The 24,207-nt window shown below is 38.8% G+C and overlaps 1 protein-coding gene across 1 annotated transcript in view; it reads left to right on the forward strand.

The window, feature by feature from the left end:
* Nucleotides 1-24,207, forward strand: part of LOC120502842 — a 75,885-nt gene that overhangs the window by 25,022 nt on the left and 26,656 nt on the right. The window contains exons 3-5 of the mRNA XM_039710760.1: nt 3,006-3,041; nt 13,877-13,960; nt 18,701-18,874. Coding sequence (XP_039566694.1) covers nt 3,006-3,041; nt 13,877-13,960; nt 18,701-18,874 — 294 coding nt within the window. The remainder of the gene's footprint in view (nt 1-3,005; nt 3,042-13,876; nt 13,961-18,700; nt 18,875-24,207) is intronic.

Consider the following 24,207-nt stretch of genomic DNA (forward strand, 5'->3'; position numbering starts at 1 on the left):
TGTGCAGGGAAGGGTGATGCCTTTTGTTAGACACATACACCATGGTCAGGTAAGCCTTTCTTCATATCTGGGGCAGGAACCTGCAGAGAAGGGCTTCAGCTCATAAAAGCACATCAGTGTTTTCAGGTTAACCTATAGATAGGCTTTACATCCCCAAAGTCTGTTCTTTAGCAGTTCCACCAGTTGGTTGGGTGATAGAGGTTCCCTCCCTGAATAAATCGTGCTTTGCTTGCCCCTGTAAACCATCAGCCACCACTGCACTATTGACTGAAGAAAAAAACCCCTTTGGTTTTAATGTAAACCCTGTGGTTTTTCAAACTGGCACTCCTTATCAAAATAAAACATTAACATCAAATTACTTTGATTCAGCAACAGCATCTATTTTTTAATATGAACTTGTCTCTTCTGTCAGGTAATTGTTTAGCTTCCCAGGGAATCAATCGTATGTGTGTTGCAAATGGAAAAGTTCAACCTTGTAAATCCTTTCTGTGGTGAGGCAACAGGAAACCCACTTCTGATTATTAAGATCACCAGGTTTAATAGCAAAATTTAATAACAAATTGCTAAAATTGACCTTTTGAATGCTAGATTTGCAGCATGCTCATTCAGGAATCTCTTTACGATGTAGAGAAGGATTCTCTTGCTCCCCACTTACAGAATTACAAGAAGTGTTACTGCCACAGAAGTGCAGTTTCCTTTTGTGGCACATGCTTTGAATTAGCAGTGGCTGTTGCCCGCCGTGTTAATATCAGCAAGCTTCTGAAGTAATTAAATAGCAAGTCAGAGCTCCCATCCCAAGGAGGAAGGGCACAATCTTGACTTAACAACAAGATAGAGAGAAAGGTTGATTTGGTTTGATGTGTTTTTTTACCTTTGCTTGTTTTTTTTTTCTTCTTTTTTTTTTTTTTGGTAACATATAAAAGCAACCTGAGGCATGAAGCACGTAAGAAATATCTGATGGTGCTGAATCAATGAGTTTGTTCAGGTTCACAGGAGAGCTGGCTGTGCTCTCAGGCTGGCACTGTGCTCTCTTCTCCCAACACTCAGGGATCAGTAGGAGTATGGGATGCTTTCAGATCACCTCCTGCTCCATCCATGCTCCTCCTCACTTGTGCAAAAGCTTGAAGGCGGAACCCTGCTGCAGTGGTGTTCTGCCATTCCAAAATTAGAGGAGGCTAAGGGAACACTCAGGCACTTGGTAATGTCTGGTAGCATTTGAGGTGTGCAGTGTAGCTGTCAGTGGGGAAAGGGGAGGAAGGGCAAGGCCTGGCTCAGGCACTCGTAGCAGCCATCCCTAAAAGCTGGAGTTTGGTCACTCTGATGCAGTGACTGTGTTGTCCCTGCTTTACACAGATCTTGCAGTCACTTCTTCCTCACAGATTCTGCTGTATGCAATGTCAGTTCAGCCCTTGATGCCTCCTACCTTCCCCAACTTTTGTTTCTTCCTCTCCAGCTGCTGTACTTGAACACCTATATTTCTTCATATCTGTTGTCTGCATTTTGGTCTAGACCTCCTGTAAATAGTGAGTGACTCCCTGAAGCAATTCTTACTGCTTCTACTTCTCTTTTCAGTCTTTTATGATCTATCTCAATTGTGACATTTGCAAAAAGATAAATTATTATGGATATCTGGGCTGTGGGGCAGTCAGATATGGCATATATTATTTATTTTGAAATATGTTTTTAAATTCTGCAGAGGCTTCAAGTTGCACAGCTTAACTGTTGCCTCCTTGATCCTTCCTGTCTGTTATAATTTGTGGCATTTATTTGTTGCATTTTGTTTTAGGAACATAATAGGAACTCTCTGTGGCTGATAGTCTGTCTGAATCTGTGATTTTTTGTGGACTCAGAAAGCAAATATAAAACTAGTTGTTTCTGGTATTTCTTTATATTTTCTTCCAAGAGATTGGAGTAAAGACATGTTACTCAAGGTTAAGCGAAAACTAGGGGACAACTGGGGTGTTTTGTTCAGTTGTTTTTCACTTCTAGCTAAATAAAATGTAAAGTAAGCACCCTTTCAGATAAATGTGAGTGTGTTTTGGACCTTTGTCCAAAAATTTTTAAAAAATAAAATTTGTGAATAGCTGAAAAGCTAACTATTCTTATGACCTATGTGGATGAAGAATAGTCCTGGCCTAGAGAAGTTCTGGGCCAGCTCTATGAATTAGCATACATTAAATGATGGAATCATTTTATTGAGCAATAATAAAATATTGAAGTCAGATGGAAGGATGATGGGGAATTGCTGTTTGCAGCTATGAAAGTGATGCATGTCATGTTAACTCCCAACCCAAACAACTCATTCTAAGATTTGCTTTCATGAAACTTAAAATCCTCTATTTTGTCCAATCATCAGCTTTAAACCTGTTCCTTGTCAGTGAAGACAACAAATCTTTTTGCTTGCATCTGCCTGGGGGATGTGGAAAGCTGAGGTGGTCCTGTGTGATTAAATTAGATGAAAGACTTGCCTTCTACCAGTGAGACATGAAGTCTAATCAAGTGAAATGAGTTTTGAGATCTCAGCTCATTTCCTTGGGGAATATCTGCTTACATTACACAGTCACGACACCTAATTCATCACACTTGATGCAGCTTCTGTTCAGAAGAGGACCTGGGACTGGGTGCCATGGGACTTGATCAAGTCTTTCCCTAAGGAGGAGCTGCTTAGTGAAGTTAAGATACAGCACACTGAGGGGAGAGCTTTAATATGTTTTTTTTTTTAATAAATGATCCATATTTCTGTATATCAGAATATATATCTGTATATTTTAGAACAGAGGGACTTAGATGCAAAAAGGTAAAAAAGCTACTTGGTACTGAGTATAGTTTATAAAATGATTGCTGCATAAATGTTAAAGAAAATCCTCAGTGAAGAGCAAAGTTGAGCTTGTTACTTCATTTCTGTGATGTTAAATGATGCTTGTGTATTTCCATGTACTAAGCTAAGAAAGTAAAGATATTTCTGCCTCCCTGACTAACAGACTGTTTTTGTTTGTTTCTTACAGGGCATTGTTATAACTCCACTTCTGCTTTTGCTTTTTGTAAGTATCATGATATTAATATATCTTTTACTGGGTAATCTTACACCTAGTAGACATTATGTTTAAGATGCAAGTTTGGATGGTTTTCATAATGCATAAATAATGAAGAAGATTTTTCTGGTGAATATTTGAAATTAGCTGCCTCCCAGGAAGGCCATCAGAATGTATCATAGTGTATGCAAACACCACCTACACTTCATTCTATGACCAAAAGCCGTTGCTCTTACAGAAGTGTAAAATCATATGCTGTTAGTCAGGCTGGGTAAAATACAAACACTTGCCAGGTAAGGAGGTAACTTGGTTAGGAGAGCTCTTGGAGAGCTTTCACTTGCAGGAGCTGGACAGGATTGCACTGATCTGAAGTGGGTGAGAACAACTGGAAAAGCACTACTCAGATAAACAGAGCCTTGCTTTTGGGCAACTAAGCCCATGGGTATTTTTGTGGTAGAGACAAGGGAGATTACTGGAGCCCCTGTGCATCACTAAATGTAATGCTGCTTCCTTCCTGTGAGTTCAGTTGTTACCCTTCAGTACCCTTGGATCCTGGCAGCTCATGGTGGAGAGCAAGGGAGGACACCAAGCTTTATCTTCATGTTTTCTAAAGGCATGGGTATTAGCATGCAATGGAGAAGCTTTTGCAGGTGTGTGGTGGTGTTTAGTAAATCCCTGGTCAGACAGAAGTCTTGGTGCTCGAGGATTTGCTGGCATAGCTGGTGTGGTGTGATGCAAGCTGCTGGGGGCTGTGGCTTTGTGAAGAGCAGGGAGTATAGGCTGAATTCTTTCTTGAAGAATTTCAAGGAAGACATACATTTTCTTTTATGTTTGTCTTACTGATGGCTTTGTTTGTTAGCACACTGGAAAGGAGGGGAAGTGCAAAGTTGGTCTGAAACAATTTGTAAGTGGCATGCAAGGGGTGCACTGTTTATGGCAGGGATGCTTAAGCAACATATGGGCTATATACAAATATAGCTGTATAAACTGGGATAAACAGTACTGTGAGAGTGGCTGTAACATCAACTACTGCCTCAGAATAACTGTGTGGGAAGAGTTTATTTTACTAGAACAAATTGTAATTCACTGATGTAGCTGTGTTTACACACAAACTGCTTTGACCATGTTGTATATATTGATAAACACCAGCAAAGCTTTCTCAGTACACCTGGGACCATAGACTTACTGAGGGTTGAAAAAGATGACTTTCCTTTAAAAAAACACAGGTGTTTTATTATTCTTGCACTGAATATGTTGATTCATATGTTGATGATCTGCCTCACTGTTTTCCAATCCTCTTCTCTCTTGTATATAGAAAGTGTTTCTTCCACAGGCATTCATACAGACACCTGTACCCTTGTTTCTAAGTGAAACTTCAGCTTTTAGCTTTCCCTGTGTTTTACCTCACTGAGTTTGATTCACTGAATAGTCAAAATGGGTATTTTCTGCAGGAACTGAGATGTTAAGGAAAGATCTGTATATATTTTCAGGCAAGATAAAGTTCTTTTCTTTGGTGTCTTTATAGGCAGATAACAAAATATTCTGCCCCATAAATTGCATTTTTCATTATTACTTCTCAGAGGAGGTGGTAAAACTTCATGTGTACAAGAATAGGAAGGCAAATTATGTCTCTGTTCTTCCTACCAGCCCTGATAACATTTGTATGAGAAGTGTGTAAAATTCCCATTAATTATTGGGTGGTTTGTAACATCACTTGGACTTGTTATTCTTGAGGAAGATACACACATGAATTGCTTTGTCAAAAGAGTGATAAACAAACTACTCTGGGGATGAGGGGAGTTACAAGAACTGTGGGGTTTTGTCACAGAGCCCAAAACTTGAGGACTTCTCTTGTGCTATGTAAATATTTAAAACTTCATGATGTTTTTGTTGAGGGTTTCACAGATGAAGAGCTGTATTCTGGTCAGTCCTGCTAAATGAGGTCTGCCTTCTCTGAAGGTTCAGTTTAGAGTATTTAGGAGAGCTGAACATGCATAAGCCAAATTCCCATGTCCTGTGACATGTGGTTTAGACTGCTGAAGCCCTGTTTTCATATGAACCTCTCTAGTTTTCTTCTGAGTTTCCTTGATGCATCTGGCCTGGTGAACACATAGTGGTGGAATCAAGCACACAGTTCACATGTTTCTCTGTGCTTGCTTTCAACCTGCAGCTCCATCATTTCATGTGGTACTGTGGAGTAACTGTGGAATGAGAAACACAGACTAGAAAATCCTGGTTTTCTTCTCTGAGCCATTCAGCAGTTTAGTCATGCAACTTAGCCTTAATGCTTAATTAATACAGCGTGGATTTTTCAGCTTTCAAAATAAAACTTCCATTTACATCTACAATAACTGAGCTGAGCTGCTGAATGCTGTTCATGGGCCTTTCAAGTAAACATCAATGAATTTTAGTTCCTGAATCTGGTACTTATGAGCATTAACTCTTCCATTGAGTTGTGCTATGATAGTCTGAATGCTCTGTGGCATTAGTGTTCATATTTGTTATTCTCCCTGTGTACAGTGCATAAAATATCTTTAGTGCTGCCAGAAATAAAATACATTGTTGTCTATTAGCTTGTTTTTGTTATATAGCTTAACCTGAGGTAGCAGTTATTGTTTATATTTTGCCCTGTGTGCACCAGAGAATATAATGTTCTGAGCTGTCTTCTTGTTCATAATTGCCCAGTAATGTAAATATAAATTGTCTAAACAACATTGATAAAGGCATGTTGAAGCTATAATAAATAATGCATTTAATGCAAATAATTTATTGTCTTAAGTGAATAGTGTTGAAGAGGAAGTCAGTTACATTTCTGAAAGGTATATTTCTGCTGTGAAACTTCTGGTGTAAAGCTTACTCAAAATTAACATTCTAAGAGGTTCAGATTAATTTAATGGAGCCTTAAATACTGTGCCTGTAATTACTGGACTGTATGAGGATGCTTAGCTAAACTTCATAAAGAATATCTAACTTAGTCACAGATACCTCTGATTAACATTTTGCTTAATAAGCTGTTGAATCTTTCTTCCCAGATATCTTAATCAGAAATATCATCATCCTCATGTTATTAACAGTTAATATGCCATATTCCCAGTGAAGATGTTACAAACGGCCAATGTCCCATAAACTGTATATACCTGGAGCTCATGTATGTGGTGAGCAGAGACAAAGCAAGTTAAATCAGTTTCAAGTTAGCATGAGGTTGTGCTGTGTGATATTTCTTTGCAGCATTCTGCAGTGCTTCATTAGCAATGATTAGGAGGCTGTGTACCAAAGCATTCAGAGAGTGAGGCTGTCTCTCTCCCTCTTGTCACTTTGCACTTAGAGAGTAACTGATGGATCATGAAAGTTTTTAAAGCAGGAAAACAAGTTTTGTTTTCTCCAAGGTTAGTTATCAAAGTAGCAGAAGTCTTAAGTGTGTGAATCTATGTACTTCTATTGAAAGCCATGAAAAAATATTAGAGAGAAGTCAGTATTTTACATTTTTATATACTTCACATTCTTTAGAAGCATGCCTGCAGAGCAGTTAAAGACCCAATACAAAATTCACGTGTATTTTAAAGATACACTTGGCAAACCCTCTGTGTGACTGTCAGACATTACTCGCCCATTAGCTCCTTTGCCAATAAACCTACCAGAACATTTGTGTCAAAACAGAATCTTTCCAAGGCTTTATCAGCTTGCTCCTGTTCTTGATTTCTGAATTTTTATTTTTACGTTCGTGTTACAGTGGTGACATCATAAGTACTAGAAAGTTACACTACTGAAATAATTCAGGAGTAGACAAGTGAAGGAAATTTGGTGCAAGTAGCACAGAGAAAAGTGAAATAAATAAATAGAGTGAAATTCAAAGCTGATTTAAATGCTGAAGAGCTTTCACTTGTATTCACAATCTTTAAATTAAACTATGGGTCAAAAAGTTGCTGATACTTCTCAGATTTTTACAAAGTCTACTCTAATCCCATTAATTCAGATAAATCTGTTTATTGAGAAGAGCTGCTAGTACTCTTTTGTTTTTAAACAGGACTTCTACACACTATGCCTTGTTTTTTTTCTCAAGCACTTGGTAAATGAGAGTTGATACCAGTCAAATGAATCGTTAAATATGCAAATATCTTAGTAGCTGGAGAGCCTTGGATGTTGATAAGGAAGTTGTAGCTAATGGATTTCACTGGTATGTGACAAAAGTCTGATTACAGTGGGGGGAAGGGAGGGGGAGCAGCACAGCACAGTGCATTAGCTATTAACAGATCAACTCATTCATGTGGAAGATTTAAAGTGCATCATTATTTCTACCTGGTTATTTACCTCACTGTTTCCTTTCTTCTTTAATTATTGGGGAAACAGAATTCTCTGATCTGATCCAAACTCTTTACAAATAACTAGAACTTTTCAATGACTGCTGTGAAATATTTACTTAATCATTTTATTGCTTGTTTTCACATGCACCTTTTATGGCTTTATTATTTAAATTGGAACAAGTAACAGAGAATAATATGGGCCTTCCTTGTTCCTGACTTACACACAAAACACTGTAGGTTTTTCTACATGTCATTGCTCTTGAGATTTTCATCTATATAAAACTAGGGGAGCCTTTTGAGTGCACAACCTGCTCCAACATGGGCAGAAGTTAACCACACATCTTTAACAGGGTCATAGAACCAGGCTACTAGGAGAATCCCATCCTGACTTGTCCAATCCACCTCTTTTCCATGCTGTGCAATTCACCTCAGAACTCAACATGATCCAACCTAAACATAAGGATTTTCGCTCTCTTTCCACCCTTGCAGTACTAGAAACTTGTGTCTCTGATGAACAGAAAACTAATTTCCAGTAGTTAAGGATATGTAATCCATTTGTCTTTGTTGCCTGTGTTATAAAACTGAATAGCACTTCTCTGAAATTTATCATCCTGGCTCTTTCTCTTTGCCAGCCTTCAGTCAGCTAGGCTAAACAAGCCATGCATTTCTAATCTTAAAATTCATAAAACAAATCCCTTAATCTGAGGTGTTTTGTGCACCTGCTCCAGTTTTAATTCCTTCTTCAGCCCAGGTAATATAAATCCTGCACAGCTGTGCAATTTGCTTCACCAAGGGCTTATCCAGGCCTCGTGCAACATCTCCAGTATCCCCTACCTCGAAGGATTTAGTTCTTCTGGTACATCACAGTTTTCTTTTTCAGGGATAAATAATATTCATAGTTCTTAACTACCCTGTATTGTCTAATCTATGTCTTTCCAGCTAGTCAGGCCCTTGTTTGCAGCAGAATTTTTGGATGCTAGTTCAAAAGTCCCTGCTCTCCAAGGCTATTCATCTAATTCCCATTTAGGTGTTTCTGGGTTGTAAACTTGATCTTGTTTCTGTATATTAACCCTCCAGATCATTGCACCACAGTTAAGTGGAAGAGTAGCTCTGGTGTATTTCAGGTGAAGAATACCTATGCTTATTTTTACAGCTCTATAAATGGCTTTAAAATCCACAGGTGTGTTTGGATTGGCTTGCTCTTTAATGTGTCATAGGGGAGCCCAAGTGGGATTAGGCATCTGTGATCACTTTAACAAGGGAAACCCAAAATACACACTCTCATTGCCCAACCCAGGAAAAAAAAGAGTCAAGATAATCAGCTTTTGTTTTTCCATATTTCTGAATGCAAAACTTCGATTGTTATTGTTTATTTTTTTTATTTGGCAACAGAACTGGAGGATATATGTAGACAAATAGATACCTTTTCATTTGTGCCAAATCAACTCCCACAGCCACACAAGCATATAGAATATGCAAGAATTTGCAAAATATATCTACTTATTTAGCAGAACTGGGGGATTTAAGTTTGGTTTTCAATAATAATAGTGAAAGGTCTCTTTGTTGAAATACATGACTGCCAAAGCATTGGATGCCATCTTTGTTTGCCCCTTTCTGAGGCAAGAGACAATTTACAGTTTTTGACAGGTGTAATTAAAACCTTTATTTTTAAACATGTCCTATAGAAACTCTATTCTCAGTGATTTGCCTCCCCTTCTCTTCCACCCATTCCAGGTGGATTATTTCAGTACCAGTCAATGACTGTGGGTCAGTGGCTGGGAGCTGGCATGACTTGCATGGCTTCTGTGCCTTTCCTAGAAGTCCAAAGCTGTGTGTGTGACTGCCTGTAAAGAGGGGGGTGGGAAGGACACCCCAGTGACCTGTCAGCTCCGCTTGGATGTTATGTGGGAATGACCTCCTTTGACCTCCTGCCTGAAATCTGGAGCTGGGCTCTGTGGAACTCACAGGAGCACATCAGTGCTCTTCCAAGTGCTCCCTGCTTCCCAGAGCCTCAGCATCAGTACTGCCCACGGCAGTTCCCATCACAGCAGTCCATTCCTGGCTTTCTGAGGGAGATGTGGTTATTTTCCTGCTGTACTGTAACATGCTGCCATGACCGGGTCAGGGTAAGGGCTCTGGAAGGAGTCCAAAGCAAGAGAGGGCTTTGTTCAGCTGCTAACTCTTCTTCATTGCCCTTCATCACTAAATTGGATGCTATCCACCTCTTTTCCAGAAGTGCATTGTATTCCATGGCCTTTCTGTAATGGGCCTGCCATCCCCAACAGGATGTCAAGGGATTGGGGCATGGGGTGCTCCAGACAGGCCTCTGAGGCAGCTGAATCTGGGCTGGATGAGGGGAACCAGAGGCAGAGACAATACAGCGTTGAATGCAAACTTTAAAGGGGATGTCAGAGTAGCCAGACCCTTCCACCAGAATGTAGAAAAGAGAAGCTTAAAATTGAATATCTTGTGCAAAAGAGCAGCCAGTAGTGCCCGTCCCCATCAGTTCTTGCCTCTTTTCACCCCTGCCTCACTCTGTGCCCAACAGCTGGTGAGGCTGAAGCTGGTTGATGGTGTGTGAAGAGCACAAAGACACAACCTGAGGAAGCATGAATTGCAGGAGAGCACTGGGAGGGTAAAAGCTGCCCCAAAGGACAGCCTGCTCCGAAGTGGATGCGATGTGTGCAGCACATGTCACTGGGCTGTAATTTGGTGGGACTGGGATGATGTGTTTCCTCTGAGTCCATGGCAGTGTAGACGTGGGGACACCCCCTGTGATACCTGCCTGGTCAGCCAGGAAGATGAGAATGGAGCCTCTGGCTTGTGCCGACAGTCTAGGCTGGGAGATGGAATTGTCTTGTTTTTTATGCAAGGAAGTTTGGGTTTTGCTCTTTGTTTTTTTACCATATCCAGTTAAATATAGCCTTTTAATTAAGGATAAGCCAGTGTTTCTACCACTGACTCATAAAGAAACTCACTAAATTATTTGTTGGGTTTTTATAAAACAGGCAGTCTCTTGAGAAGAAAGGTCTAGGACTAAATTAGCAAGAATGCTGCAGGTCAGGTTTGAAGTACTGCATGGTGACAGAATTGTTTGGGAAGATTTGCTGGAATTAACTTTCTGCTTATCTGAGTTACCCTGCTGAAATCACTGATTATTTAAGTGAAAAGTGTCTTTCCCTAATCAAGAATTTTCAGGGTGTTTTCTTGAATAGTGAGTCCATTAAAGCAGGGCTGGCTTATTACTACACTTTAACTGAAATGCTGCTAATCCAGAATGGTGTGTAACAATATTTTCACAATATCAAACTTTAAAAAGTGTTCCTAAAGAAGCATGGAAAATATGGTGGCATTAAATTTGTGATTCCTTTTCCATTAAGTGGTGCATTTTATCTTCCATCCATCATTCCAGTCAGGTAGGGGTGGTGTTTTTCCAGCGATAAATCAGCAGTTTGATTTGATGATGTTTTTGTGCCACTTCTTACAGTACATCTGTTTGCCATTGAAGAAAGGTTCATTTTTAGGCATAGAGATTGTTATAACAAGGAGAGCACCCAAAGATAATCAGCCTACTAATAATTTCAGCCTAATAAAATCAGCCTATTACTAATTTCTGTGCAATGCACATCATCTAGATAGTTCTTAAAAAAAAACTTTAATGACAGCTAATGGAGCACAGAACTTAGCTTGATCCAACTAAAACCTGAATGAAATCCTATTTATTCATTTGGACAGAATATCTGTATTTTGTAAGTATGTAGGAAGGTTTGATTAACATTATATCAAGGTTTTGTTTCCTTAACTCTCACTTCTCTTTCTCAAAACAAGTGTGGCAAACATATACAAAAGATAGTTCAAAGGAACTCTGGAGGACAGGCAATGTCTGAGAGTCCATGGGACACTTAGAGTTGTGAGCCTGATGAGTTTTCATGCTAAAAATGTTGAGAAGGCCCTGGTCAAAGTATGCCTCCATTAGCTTTGGGTTCTTCAGTATTTTTGTTTCTTTGTGGTTAGCCACTGTATGTCCAGAGTCTGGTTTAAGAATGTCTTTATTTTCTGTGTGATTGAGAAGTTCATGCCTTCTCTTCAGCCTATATCTTAGCTTCTGTCTTTCTCAGGAAATAGATTTAAGGGTAAGGTAATACAAGAGTTGATAGAAATAATCTAACAGATTTTGATAGAAACCAGCCCACTGAAATTATTGTCAAAATTTACAGAAGGGAAACAAAGTTTAGAAGTCTGTTTGAAGATATAGTATCAGTCCCTTTAATTAAGTTTGTAATTATCTAAAAAACACAACAAAACAAATACCAAAAGCCCCAAATCCAAAGCAAAACATATCCTTATATATACACAAAGTGCTTAAAAATTCCCAATGTTTGAAGACACTACATTTGAAGTAACATTTTAAAAAGCTGCCAAGACTATGCCTTTTTCAGCAGTCTGTTGAGTCCTGTTAAATAGTTTTTCATTCTTCACTTAGAAACTGATTATGCATCCACTGAGCATAAAACTTAAAAGTAGTGAGCAAAGTCCAATCAACATTTTTATAGGAAAGCACAGGAGTCAGTGCCAAAGTGTTGTATTTCTGTGAAGCTGTTCAAGTGTCCTGGCTTGCTTAGACCAACTCCTCTGTGGCCCAGGCAGATTTTAAAGTTTAAAAATCTTCACTTTCACTTGAAAAGGCTTCCTGGAATACGCAGTAAGCAATGCTTTTAGCTCCTCAGCACATAACAGTAAATCCAAATACAATTTGAAAAACTAAGAACTTTTTAAAATTTCAGAAGCTCCTTACAAGAATTAAAACAACAAGGAGATGATGGAGGTCTGTGCTCTCTGTAGGGAAACACTCAGAGTGCCCTGTGTCCCTTGGGAATGTGGCTGCAATGACAGACTTTGGGTATTTGTGGGTGATCTGAATCTTCCTGTGCAAGCTTTTACTTCTCCCTCTTGTCTCCGTGGGGAATTTAGGCTCACTGAGTCTCTAGCTGCAGACCAAAATTTTCAGCTGTTGCGTCATCCTCAGGTGCCCACTTCATTGAAGCTGGAGGTGACAATGACCATGAGCTGTTGTCATTTGTTAAGAGGTCAGACTTAGTCTTAGCTGATGTTGCCAGTCCAGGTAGCACATAGCAAACAGCCAGATCCTGTATGTTCCTCCTGAGACTCTCCACCCAGAGTGTGTTCAGCAAGGGACATGTGAAATCTGAGGCCATTTGCCTGCACCAGAAGCTCAATTCGCCCAGAGACATCCCGCACAGGTGTGTTTGCACATTTCCCAAGCAGTGCATGTACAAATGTACAGGTACAAAAAAGCAGTGCAGTCGTACATTGCTGCATAAATTAAAGTACTTCACTATATAAAATTTCGAATTTTTCTGTTCTTCAAATTCATGAAGAATCTTGTTTTATGCCAAACCCATTTGTATGGCCATGTGTTGATTTTTCAAGGCAGGCTTATAGAAAGTTACTAGATTGCATGATCACCTTGTCTGTCAGGAAGGTAGCTTGGAAAGGAAGGTAAGTGTGAAAAGTATAATTTATGAGAATGATGTTTGTGAGGATGCTTTAGGAAATCAGCATCATTTAGATGGTGCTGAAAAGATGGTGTATTCTGTTGTCGTTTTGAGACTCTTTAAAGTGAAGTGTAAAATATCAAATAGAGTGGATCTGTGAAAACCTTTATGTTGTGTCCTTTGCCTTATTGTGAAGCAAGTGGTTGTCTATGGAAGCTCTGACAATGCTATTCAGTCTCCTTAGCATATGTTTCTTAATGTGTGTTCCATTGCTGTTAGAGGTGTGAAATTAAATTTAAGGAAACTTTCCAATTACCTAGCCTAAAACAAGTCCAGTCAGAATGTAAAAAATACTGTATATTTTCCTAAACATTCTGAAGCAGGTCCCAAAATTCCCACTGACTGTGTGTGTTCCTGTTTTCTACCAGCATCTTAAAAAAATACTTGTAGCATTTACAATTATTGTTAGAGATCACCTATTTGAAGACTAAGACTGTCAGTTCAGTTTTCTTAACAAAATAATAGTTCTATACTTCTAGTATATCTCTTTTTAGACAGCACTGAAATAAAACATGTGAATGTTTTCTTCACTATTTTATTACTTTCATTTATTTATTGAAATAACTACACTGACTTCTGTTGTTTGATGTTTGTATAAATGGTAAAGTAAGTCAAGCTAACTGTTTAGTTAGGAGGATTCACTCCCTGTCTCTTTAGACTATCATCCTACAAATGCTTTTATAATTTACTTGGCATATATATATGTAGCAGGTTTTCAATTAAATGAATATTGATGGAAATATTACCCTAGGTTATAAAATAATCAGAGATTGGTTTAGTTCTGTTTTGTGGAACACCAAATGCTTTATTGTGACTTAACTATTAAACATGTGCAGCTACTTCCAGTGCACATAGTTCCCGGTTTTTATGTGTAAAATAAAATGCATATTAATGTGTGATATCTGTGTATGAAATTTGCAGATACTAAGAAAAAGTGCAATGTTAATGGTTTATCTTTCTTTTGCAGCTTGGATCATCCTCCTCTGTGCCTTTTACATCCATATTCTCGCAGCTGTTTATGACTGTTGTAGTCCCTCTTATTATTGGACAGGTATGTCTTTTAAATATACATTCTTATTTAAAAAAACAAGATAAAGAGAGCTATCTTAAAGACAGACTGGCAACCTGATAAGCTGCCACATAGGAACAGCCTCAGGATAGTGAAGTCTAATATCAGGGAAAAGATGCTACAGTGCTCCCTGGAGCCACATTGATCTTTGTTGAGATTGAGCATCTGTCCCTCACTACCACAAACACACGCTGCTGCAGAGTGAGGAGGGAGCTCCTAAACATAAAGTGGGAAAAATGGCAGCCCAGGCTGTGAGAAATTCCAGCCCCATACAAATGAGCTTTGAGAATATTACACAGTCCTTTTGTCACATACCCTTTGCCTGGGGGTGAAGGAAGTCCTTCCTCCCTGTGTAGTATCTGCTAATAATTACAGGAATGAAAAAAATCTCCACATTAATAAACATATAAAGGCTAAGTGGTCACAACTTAAGAAATCATCAAATTAAGGCTGCTCGAGCCATTTTGCTTGTGCTTTGCAGTAAGGGGTTTAAAGGCACAGCTGCAAACTTTTCACATGATTTCTCTATCATGTTACACTGGGTGGAAGGTATTTGTGAAATGAACAGTTAATTTTATACTATTTGTTCATATGTTCACACAAAGCCTTATTTTCCATTGCTTATGATAGAAAACTTCCACTGAATGTAAAAAATTCTAATTGCATGTATAAGGTTTTCTGTGATCCTTGTCTCTGTAGTGCCTGTTTGTTCACAAATGTTAATATTAGTTATTTTTTCTCCCATGTCACGGTGGGAAATCACAATAGTAAGACCTAAAGTTGTCGTAACTGTTGTCACTGCTCTTGGACAGTGTCTAAACCACCTCAAGTCTAGTTTTTACTTGTTTGTAAGTATTTGTTGTTCTCAGGCACTTGGAATGCACAGAGGGCATGTGAGTGGGATTTGCAGCTCATTCGAGCATCCAGCTGAGCTCTGGGTTCAGCTGGAACCTTCTGAATTTTGTCAGCCTAAAGCAGAGTTTGAAATGGAAGGCATGGTTAAAATACAGGCAAATGAGAGCAGAGGCTGTAAAGGAGCACCCTGGAGAAGGTTAAGCTGCAGGTTAAGAATGTCTGCCATTGCCTGTGCTACACAGGACAGGCAATCAGTCTTTTATCAAACTATAATTGCACATTTCAAAATCAGTATGTACTGAAACTTAACAAATTCCTGGTGAAGTTTCTTTTGATTAAAAACACATTGAAGTCTAATAAAGGGACGAGCACGATAAGCATGACAGTAGTCATCAGCATCAGCACCTGTGTAACTTCTTGCAACCATATCATCTGGAAAATGGACATTAGCTCTGTGTCCCTGAAGGCTGTGGAACTGCTCTCATGCTTTGAATTAAATGCCAAAGAGCTTCCTTATTAATTAGGACAAAGTGTTGCTAATTAACCTACCTCTGTATTGCATTCATACCTCATCACAATTAAGTGTCAACCAAAAGTAGACAAGCGAAGTACTTGAATCCTCTTCTGAAAGGTCCAAACACTGGAAGCTGTTAGTTGGAAGCCTTAGGTGAACATTTCTAGATAACAAATGCACGACAGCAATTTAGCAATAAAGTGTCCTGTAGTCGTGGAGTAGTATCAGCATGTGTGCTGCAACGTAATAACCCCAAAGCTGATAATAGATTGCTGGACAAAGTGTTGGCAAAATTTCAAGAGAACTTTCACCTGTATATGTAATGGAATGTTACAGGAAATTGATATGTCAGCTAATTGGTGGAGTTGGGTGTTCTTTCAGCTGTTAAAAGTGATAAGGCTGAGTATCATCAATGGAGCAGTAGGCATACGAAATAAGTGCTCTGTGTGATCACAAGATCGAAATCAGAATTGTGATTCTGATTGAGATGGGATTTAGGAGTTCTGATAAAGACTGAAAGAAAAAATGAAGCATCTTAAAGCTTGTGTTAACCAATGACAAATTAATAGTTTGTGTTTTTACAAATACACTTCAGCAAGAAATAGGATGATTCTTCATTAAAAGTCTTTGAAGCAGTTTCTGGAAGTGGAAGATCAGCAAAAGTTGATTAAAAGTTGATTCCTCTAAGCATAAAGACTTTGTTTCTGGAGTTACTGCGCTTGACTATAATCTGTTCAGAGGCTGTGGAAGAGCATGAAAGCTAGAGATCAGAATTGCCAGTACTTTACAGTGATTGTCTTGATTAGACAGAGCTGTACAAAGGTAAACCAACCTGCCCAAAAAGGAATGAATAAAAGCTATTTCTGAAGGTGGATATCTAAAAGTAATGGGCAGCAGTCAGGGAAGACAAGCAAGAAAAGGACTGATGCCAAGAGATCCAGTGATAGGTCTGCTTGTCCTTCATCTGCTCCAGTTAAATGGGAAGTTTTGCTCTTTGTTCATAGAGCACCACTGACACATCACTGAGGTGTTGCCCAGCACATGGCACAGGGACATCTTTGTGAATCACTGGTCACTCACTCTGGGCTTCTAGTTACATTAGGGGATAATGCCCCACAATTCCTGAATGATGCCTTCAGCAATTAATTGGAATTTATCATTTTATGCCCACAACATCAATTCCTTACCACATGCGGCCATTCTGGTCAGCAGAAAAGTCAGTGGAAGAATGCCTGGTAAGGTGACCTGGTAACAAAGAGCTTGACTGGGAGGGAAAAAAACCCTCAAGCTTGAAACCTGCCTGCTTGGAGGATTGCCTCTCCTCGGCCTTCCTAACTCATCTGTGATCAGTGGGGGCTTAATGTTCAAACCACATCAGTGTAAAACAGAGGAGGCTGCTTAAAGGAAGCTTCTCCAAGGGCTTTCTTTTCCCTTAAAAAAATCTTGCCTCTGGGAAAACCTGTGTTGCCTAAATGCTCATTTCCTGAGCAGGCTGCAGAGCTGGCTGTTTGAGCAGCCTCTGGGATATAAGCAAAGCACGTAAAAAGGTGCTTTTAGATTTGTTTTGTTTGGGGTTTTTTGTTTGCTTTATGGCCAAGAGTTTTGGTTGCTTGACTGCCTTGTCAGAATTTTTGATGATGGCTGGGAGAAAGAAGTCACAATAGTGTAATTGATGCTTATTTTCTTCTGTTTTTAGAACAGTTTTTATAGCTTTTTAGGACTACTATTGACAGGAGTCAAACATGATCTTCTAACTGCTGCCGTTGAAATGTGTAAAGGGCTGCAGGTACAGACTCTGCTCAGGTGGTAGACTATTCTTTAGGGAAAGAAAGAGCTGTTAAAGGAAGAAAAAGAAGATACTGTGTTAGCAGAAAGGCACTGAGTCTCACAGATGGCAGTGATTGATAGATGGTCCCCAATAAGAATCACTCTGTTCTTTGTCAGAATCGTGGAGGTTGTCTGAACCTAAAAAATGTTGTAGCCTGTGTCCTCAGTGTCTACAGATGTGTTCTGCTAATTGACAGGCTGGTGTTGCTCAAATCAGTATTGATAGTATAATATTGCATTTGTATTTGTAGAGTAACAGATAAGACCTCTCTGACAAGAGGTTTCAGAAAAGGACATAATCTATAGTATTTTATAAAGATCTAATTTCCTATAAGCCTTGAAGATCTGTAGTGGTAAGAGCTTGGTTATTTGTGCATCACTCTTGTATACCTCTAAGGGGAATTTGAGAATACTTGTTATACAATAAACATGGTAATAGATATTTCATGGAAAAGATTTTTGAATCTGCTCTGGCAGCTTGAAGTTCTGATTATTTTTTATCTGGGTAGCAGAGTCCTGGGTAAGATTGCTGCTCTTGAGCTGTTGTGATTTTGCTACAATCATTGTTTCCCTGCCCATAGATATTGGCAGTACTTTTGGCCATCAAAATGTATGGTTTTGAGAAATATCCAAGCATTTCTTCATGACCAGTTGTGAGATTTAGCTGGGGACTGTTGTTTCTTTGCTTATTTTTTTCTTCTGAAGTGACAGATAACAGGAAAAGTGAAACCCACCACAACGTTTCCTTTCCCCTTTTTGCAGACTTTCCCCGTTCCCTACACCTAAGTGCTTATGACAGACTTTTATTTTATGTTTTATATTAAAGAGCGATTTATGATTAAATGTTAATGAAATAGAATTTTCACTGTGCTTTCATTATATTCTACTAGTTTGAACATTTTTCAAAGCAGCACACCAAAACCCACTGTTTTCTATGAATAAATAATAAAAAGCTTGTCTGTACATTATCATTCATGCATTCTCTAGTTGCCCCATTGGTAATTTGTCTGCCAGCGTAAAGTGGGCACTTCACATTAAACAGACCTTAACTAAAGCTAAAATTAATGTTACGATTCTGTGTAGTTCTTCTTCCCAAATCTATAAAATTAAACCAGTTGTACAGAAATCCTCACTAAATCTGGTCACACACAAAAAAAAACCTGGATGTCCTACAAGTAAAGGATCTTAAGTGCCTTCTGCATCGTTGCCCAGAATGTTCCAGAGGAGCCCTATCAGCATCTGGAAGCTGTGCTTATCAACACAAGTCTAAAAGGGTGCTATGTTGCAATACAAGTTGTAAGTGAAATTGAAACTAAAAAGCTTAGCAAGGTATTTATTTTTAAAGAATGAGAAATGGAAAGGGGAAGGTAGGTGGAAGTTGATAGGAAGTAGAAGGAACTACTTAACTAAGGTGGGGGAAATAAAAATTAACAGAACTGTTATTAAAAAAAGGGGGGGAACAATGCCAAATCTGTCTCTTCTTGTAAATGAAATCTACATAGAAGGAAACCTTATTCTCTTCAAAGTCCAGGAGAGCTGCAGGGAGGAGAGGTACCCTGGGAGATGAGCTCTCCAGGAGCTTTTTGCAGAGGACCAAAGAAATGGATAAACAGCATTCAGAACACATTCAGTCCCTACCAAGACCTGACTCAGCAGGGAACAGAGCCTCCTTTCCACAGAATGCAGAATATGAAGGAAAGGTACTGATGCTGCCAACACCCTTCACATTTTTATCGTGTTACACCTGCTTATAAGGTTTTAAAACAACAGTTGCAAATTACTCCAAACTGTGAAACTTAATTTTGAAAATGACCTCATGTGGTTTTTATACCTTGCTTTAAAGGTGTATATGTGTCAGGAGCTACCTCTTGGGAGTAAGCCGACTGACATAATGGAGTAAGATAGCTTTTAGGGGAGCTTGGTAAGCTGAGGGGAAAAAAGCAAGATGCTTATAGAAAAAGATTTTTTTTTTCCCTCAAACTGCAAAAATTTTTTTTTTCACACACTGTCTTCAGAAAACAAACATTAGATTGCACACCCTGTAGCATAAGGATAGATTTGACATTTGATGATGTCCTAGGGAAGCAGGTGAACCATCACAAAATCTGAAACTTTACAGCAGTATTCAGGAAAAGGTGGGAATTTATGCCTCCACAGAGGTAAAACCCCTCTGAAAATATCAGGACAGGGTCTAGCTGAGTTGGTGCAAGTTTTGCTTTATAAAAGGGTCTGTGCATTTGAACTGGCATGCAGACCTTGTATATATGGGGGCTGGTTATGCTATAGAAATCTGTGAATGATGTCCATCTTAGTATCTTATTTGATTTATATTTTTATACAACCCAATTAAGCTCTCTTCCATTCCAGGATTTGATTCTTTACACTGTTACACTGGTTTTTACAGCTGCTGTCATCTTAGTTGATTTTCTTTCTTTTTTTTCCAATTTTCTCACCTTTCATATCTTACAGACTTCGCTGACCTAGTTCCTAATATTCCCTGCAATTGTCTTTCTTGGGTTACCATCACTATATAAGAAGAAATGTGGAAAAATTGCAGGACTGTTGAAAATATCTACCCTGACTTAAAGATTTTCAAAAGAAAATTTTGTATTTTAGACTTCATTGCATAAGTCTGTTGCTATAAGTAGTAATAATATTAATTAAGAATGACTTAGGAATCTTACCCTAGAAGACAAATTAAGTAAGGTAACTGCTGCATTTAGGTGTGATGATAATCCAGCAGTTTTAGCTTGTTTACTCATGCGTTTGAACACAAGGAAAAGGTGACTTGTGTTTCTTTGTTGAGATGGTAAAGCCCCAGGTGGTTTTCCCAGGTGTTTAGAAGAACATACCAATACACAATAAAAAGGAGCAGAAGTGCAGTAAAACCACTATAAATTCTGTTAAAGGGGAGGTCAGTCCAAAATAATTGGAAATTATTAGGAATTAGGAAAAATTTATTTTACAAAATGATGTAAATACCATGTAAATACCAGAGAGAGACTCTTGTGTATAATGGAAACAGAAAAGGTGATTCTTATCCATTTCCTTTGGGGTTTTGGGGTTTGGGCTGTTTGGCTTTGTTTTTTGGTTGGTTTTTTTTTTTTTTTCCAATTCTTGGGTTGAATAAACAAATAAGTTACAGATGTAGATAATTTTTAGAAGATGTACTGCATGACTAATGTCAGAAATTATTCCACTCCTTAACTCCTTACAAGGTTGGGGGGGAGAGCTCCTTGCCCTATTTAGTTCAATTAATAATGAACATTAACGTATTACATTGTTTATTGCATTTTTTACCTTGTGTGTCCAGCACTTGATCAGACAGGTAGAAACAGTCTAGCTGTATTTTACTGACAGATTCCTCTGGGCATACAGTGTGACTGTTTTGAAGGTACAATTAGAGAAGTGAACAGGTTTTTTGTAACACACCTACTGCTATTTTCATGTGTGATTTAATAACAGATGAGCACTGTTTACCTGCTTTCCTGGAACAGCAGATCATGTTTCTTTGCCCAAGGATGTTAAGTGAAATAAGCATTAGAGCAGTGAGCCCGTTTGCTTAGGAAGGTTGGTGTTTAGACAAGAAGGTTATGGCAGGATACAGAGCAGTCTGCAGGAAAAATACTGTGGATATAACTATTCTGGTAGGAGAACTAAATTGAAATGGGGACACTACTGTTAACTCAAGTGTAATTACATTTCTTTGTTGTTAAAAATTAAATCCTGGGCAAGAGAAAGTTTGAGCCTGAGACTGTGTTTTGAAGCAAATTTCAGCTGATGCCTTTCCAAAACCTTTGGAGATTGCCAGAATGTAGTCTTCAGGAGGTGCTTGCCTGCTGGACACATTTATGTTCTTTTATTGTGTGTCTAACTTTTCTGTGAGTCTATCAGGCAAATTATTTCTAAAATATCACCTACTCCGAAGCTTTGCTTCTCTCCCACTCTTTTCTCCACTAAACTGCAGTTTGAGGGAAGGATTCACCTTCATGTTCTTTCATGTGCAACCTCTGGGTCAGCCTTTCCCTGCTCTTTGGGGCTGGCATTTGAATCTGCATGAAAATCTTTGCAGAGCATCACTACCAGCATCACTGCTGAGCTCAGCCTTGGCCAGGGCTGGATCCACCTCGGAGCTGGCACTGGCTCCACCAGTCACGAGGGAAGCTTCTGGCAGCTTCTCCCAGAAGCCACCCCTGTTGACTGCCCCGCTACCAAACCTTGCCACAAAACCCAATACATCCCCTTTTTGCTCTTTTCCATCAGTGGGATGCATCTATTTTGGATACCAGTTGTTTATATTAACATTCAAAAATGACTGTGTTAGCTTTCGCTGTATTTCAGACAAATGAAGCTTTTGTATCTCAGCCCAGGATCTGAATATTGTCTTTGTTGTCTTTCTTGTATTTGTGGCATTTATGATTACTTCACTACAAATATTCACGATTTTGGGGTTTTTTTGTAGTTTCCTGTTTACCCTGAAAAGTTATAGAATTGGGTTAAGAATTAAAAGGCTTTCAAAGCATCCTTGTCCTGAAGCAGCTCTGCCAGGCATGAATAACAAATGGATTGTTTTTCAGTCAAAGTGAATCAGCTGACATGAGCTTCTGTAGGGTTATATTTCTCCCATCAAGTTATACAAGAATTTAGGTTGCCTTGAATCAGTGATTATAGGCTGAATTGACCTCTGGAATTACAGATCATGTTGAACCTTGTGACAAGATAAAAATGTATGGGATTCTGTGTTAGAGAAAATGTATTTTATCTGTTTTGTGCACATTTAGTATGACACTGGGTTGATTAGATGATTTCCTGAAGCCACAATTTAGTTTTTCAGGGTCTGACTATGTAATTTTAAAAAATATATAATATGAAATAAGAAGCTGTACTGGTATTTATAGTTATTGATTCACAAAAATTCCAGGATAGAGAGAGGTGGATATTTAAAGAAGGTATCACTCAATAGAAGATTCTAAGGAAATACTTGCAGTTTCCTTTTTAAAATGTTTTTTATTTCTCTTCTCTGTCAGTCAAGGATAAATATATGTATAATGTTATTATTGTCGTGTCTGTTATAATCAGACCCTGAACAGAAACAGGGTTGTAGTTTTTGTTTTAAATACTTCTACTAAAAATTATACCATGGTATAATGAGCCATCATTTTCATTTCAACATCTCGTTACTTTCAGTATAAATCTTCTGGAAGGACCATAAATTAATAGGTGGCCTTAAGTAGTTTTTCTTTTTCCCCAGTGTGACAATTTAAGGGATAATAGGATTTTTTTAACTTTGTTTAAAAAAAAACTGCTCACTTCAGAAGGGAAGGGCTTTACTTGTTGCTTGTGATAATTACAGTCCCAAATTTGCTCAGAATTAGACTAATCTGAACTTCCTATTAGATGTCTTTCACATTGGTCTCTGCATGTCTTCACTTTCTTGTGTCTCTATTATCAGTGCAGTGTCTTATTCCTGCCCAGTGGCTGAAGGAGTTCCAGTGGAGGCTCTTTCAGAAGTCTGGCCTTATATTTTTTGTTATTTTCTCTCCTTAACATCTGGCAAGTGTGACATTTTAAAGTTCAGTGCTTTCACTGGGGCATTGAGCATTCCCTTAGATATTTTCCTGCAAATTTGTGATTTTTCATCAGCAGGAAGCCCACAAGTGCTGGGAGGTGAGTGCTGATCTTCAGCCTGCTTCGCTTGGCATGACGCCCATGTGCCAAAGTTTTAGTGTGTGCCCTGATGGAGTTTCACTGCTGTGGTGACTGGGATAGCTGCTCCAGGACTTCCCTGCTGAGAGGCTTGCAAACAAGCCAGGAAAGCAATGAGGAAAACTGAGAGCCATGAGGAAAACTGAGAGCAGCTTAATTCCATGGCTGTGGCATTTGTTGTGTGAAAGGGTCCTGTGGTAGCAGTGGTGATGATGGCCTGATATTAACCTTGAATACCTCTAAGATTTTCTGTGTTATTGAACCAGTGGTGCTGATGTTTGCTAGCAGCACCACTAAGGGAAGGTCACGAGACACCTTTGGAGCCCTCTGGCAGAAGAGCTTCAGGATCCCAGGCTGTGATTTCCAAAAGAGTGTGGTAACAGAGAACATCAGGTGGCCTCAGGAGAAATTAGGCAAGATAATGTGATTGCTGAAAAATTAACACAAGTTGCAGCTGTACGATAAAAGCTTTAAAAAGTTTTTTCAAACCATATAAAGTAAACAGAAAAACTAAAAGCGACTCCCCAGGCAGGACTAAAATAGATGCATTGTATCTGGTGAGGCTTAGTGCTGTGGTATTCAGCATAATTTGAACGTTGAGGTTGCTTTAAAATTTATAGTTGTTTCTAAAAAATTCTTGAAAAACTGCCTCATATTCTGTTTCCTGAAAGTGCAAAAGTTCTGCTAAGTACAGTGGGTTTCCTTGTTTTCATGTGTTAATTCTGCTATTCTAAAAGCGTGCAAATGGCATTTGTCTTTGGATTTACAAAAACTCCAGATATTCAGAGTTTGAATTATTTAAACTCCCACAACACATGCACTTTTGCTTTTCAAGCTTGAGTTATAATTTAATTAAAAACTTCTGGTGCATCGCTAGCTATTTAAATATTAAAATGTTCCATGGATCACTTTCGATTATCTACCGTCATGAAATTCCTGAAGATGTCAGATTTTTAAGATTCCCAAAGTTGCACTTGGAATTGTCTGTTGATGCAAAGGGGACTGTGATAATTACATACATCCATTAGTATCAGCAGAGGAGATAAACTTTGGGGAGGCTTAATGGGCATGTCTCAGTGACAGCTAGCAAAGAACATTTGGCATGATTAAGGATGGATTTGAATGCACTTGAAAATATACTCTCATTATGGACGCCCAGTGGAAGTTGCACTACAAATGTTAAATTCCCCAGAAGAAGAGTTGTGTGGCAGGGAAGCTTTGAAATCCACTGTGGCCGTCATCCAAATTACTCTCTTCTCTTTGTGTCTTTCCGCTGTCAGATTCGCTTTGTGATGCCCAACTTGGCTCCCTGCATCTTTGAAAAGTT

This window comes from Passer montanus, unplaced genomic scaffold (assembly GCF_014805655.1).
Source record: "Passer montanus isolate IOZ18808 unplaced genomic scaffold, ASM1480565v1 scaffold23, whole genome shotgun sequence".
Taxonomy (NCBI): domain Eukaryota; kingdom Metazoa; phylum Chordata; class Aves; order Passeriformes; family Passeridae; genus Passer; species Passer montanus.